The sequence below is a fragment of the Trypanosoma theileri genome, assembly GCF_002087225.1.
Source record: "Trypanosoma theileri isolate Edinburgh chromosome Unknown TM35_Tth_22_V1, whole genome shotgun sequence".
NCBI classification, from domain to species: Eukaryota; Euglenozoa; class Kinetoplastea; order Trypanosomatida; family Trypanosomatidae; genus Trypanosoma; species Trypanosoma theileri.
Window position 1 is genome coordinate 78,005 of NW_021639864.1, and position 1,283 is coordinate 79,287.

Sequence of the window (1,283 nt, forward strand, 5' to 3'; positions counted from 1 at the left end):
AATAATAATAATAATAATAATAATAATAATAATAATAATAAACACTCATAAATTACCAGAATTTCATTTCATAGTACTCCTGACCTGTTCCTCGTTTCCAGTTCCGTTCAGCCCAATGCCAATCTACTACGTCAAAGTATTTTGAAAGAAACTGAGCACGATTATTCTCGTAGTCCACATAGTATGTGTGTTCCCAGACATCTACACAAAGTAATGGGATAATATCAGGGTTTGTGAGTGGACAACCTGCATTTTGTAGTGAAAGAATATCAAACCGCTCTGCCCGCTTATCATACACCCAATACACCCATCCACTACCAAATAATGAGACTCCTGCTTCTGTGAATAGTTTTTGAAAAACTTCTACAGACCCGTACTGTTCTTCTACAGCAGTCTTTAAATCAGGAGGAATGTTGCTACCATATGGTTGAATACATTTCCAGAAGAAGCAATGATTATAGTGTTGTGCCGCATTATTGTAAACACCCACAAGCATTGGATCTCCATTGCTGCGAACGATAATTTCATCCAAATTAGACCCATAAAGAGATGTTCCCTCAATTAATTGGTTTAACTTGTCAACATAGGAACGATGATGACGACCATAGTGTAGACGAATCTGATAGGATGAAAAAAGCGGCAAACAACCCTTATACCATGGGAACTCTAATGTAGGTAGAAAGAAAAATCCTTGTGTACGAATGTAGTTTTCTGCCCGACGAATATATTCATCTACACGCCAGTAGGTATCACGATATTTATCCACATAATAATCCGGTGCACGTCCAGAGCGATTGCGAAATTCATTATATTGATCCATAAAATCAAAGCGTCCCATTACAATATCAGACTTTGGTGTGTGCATCACAAGTCCACAGCGAATAGATGTTTGCAGAGCGTTTACTCCCACACACACTACCGCTGCGGAGGACACACATGTGGGAATAACAGATGTTGAGAAGGCAGATCTGCGCATTATTCTATCGGACGATGACAACAACCAAAGGAAGGAAGGAGAGAGAGAGAAAGAGAGAGTAAAGAGGATACTCAGTAGATCCCTCGTGCTCTATGTATTTTTTTTCTTTTTTTTTTTTTTTTTGTAAAGATAGAGAAATAAACATAACATTTAGAAGAAAAAGAAGAAACAAAGAGAAGAGAAAAAGAGTAAAAACAAGGCATTCGAGAAAAAAAAAAAAATGATACTCCCTATACACGAAGAGAAGGAAGCCATAACAAGAGAGGAATAAATATATAAGAAAGAAAGAAGGTATATATATATATAT

General features: G+C 36.8%; 1 protein-coding gene across 1 annotated transcript; it reads right to left on the reverse strand.

Annotated features, from left to right (window-relative positions):
* Window positions 1–52: 52 nt before the first annotated feature.
* TM35_000221350 (superoxide dismutase) lies at window positions 53–976 on the reverse strand (the record flags this gene model as incomplete). The annotated part of the gene is made up of 1 exon (XM_029027182.1): window positions 53–976. The coding sequence occupies one exon, from the start codon at window positions 974–976 to the stop codon at window positions 53–55; it is 924 nt and encodes a 307-aa protein (XP_028881402.1).
* Window positions 977–1,283: the final 307 nt, after the last annotated feature.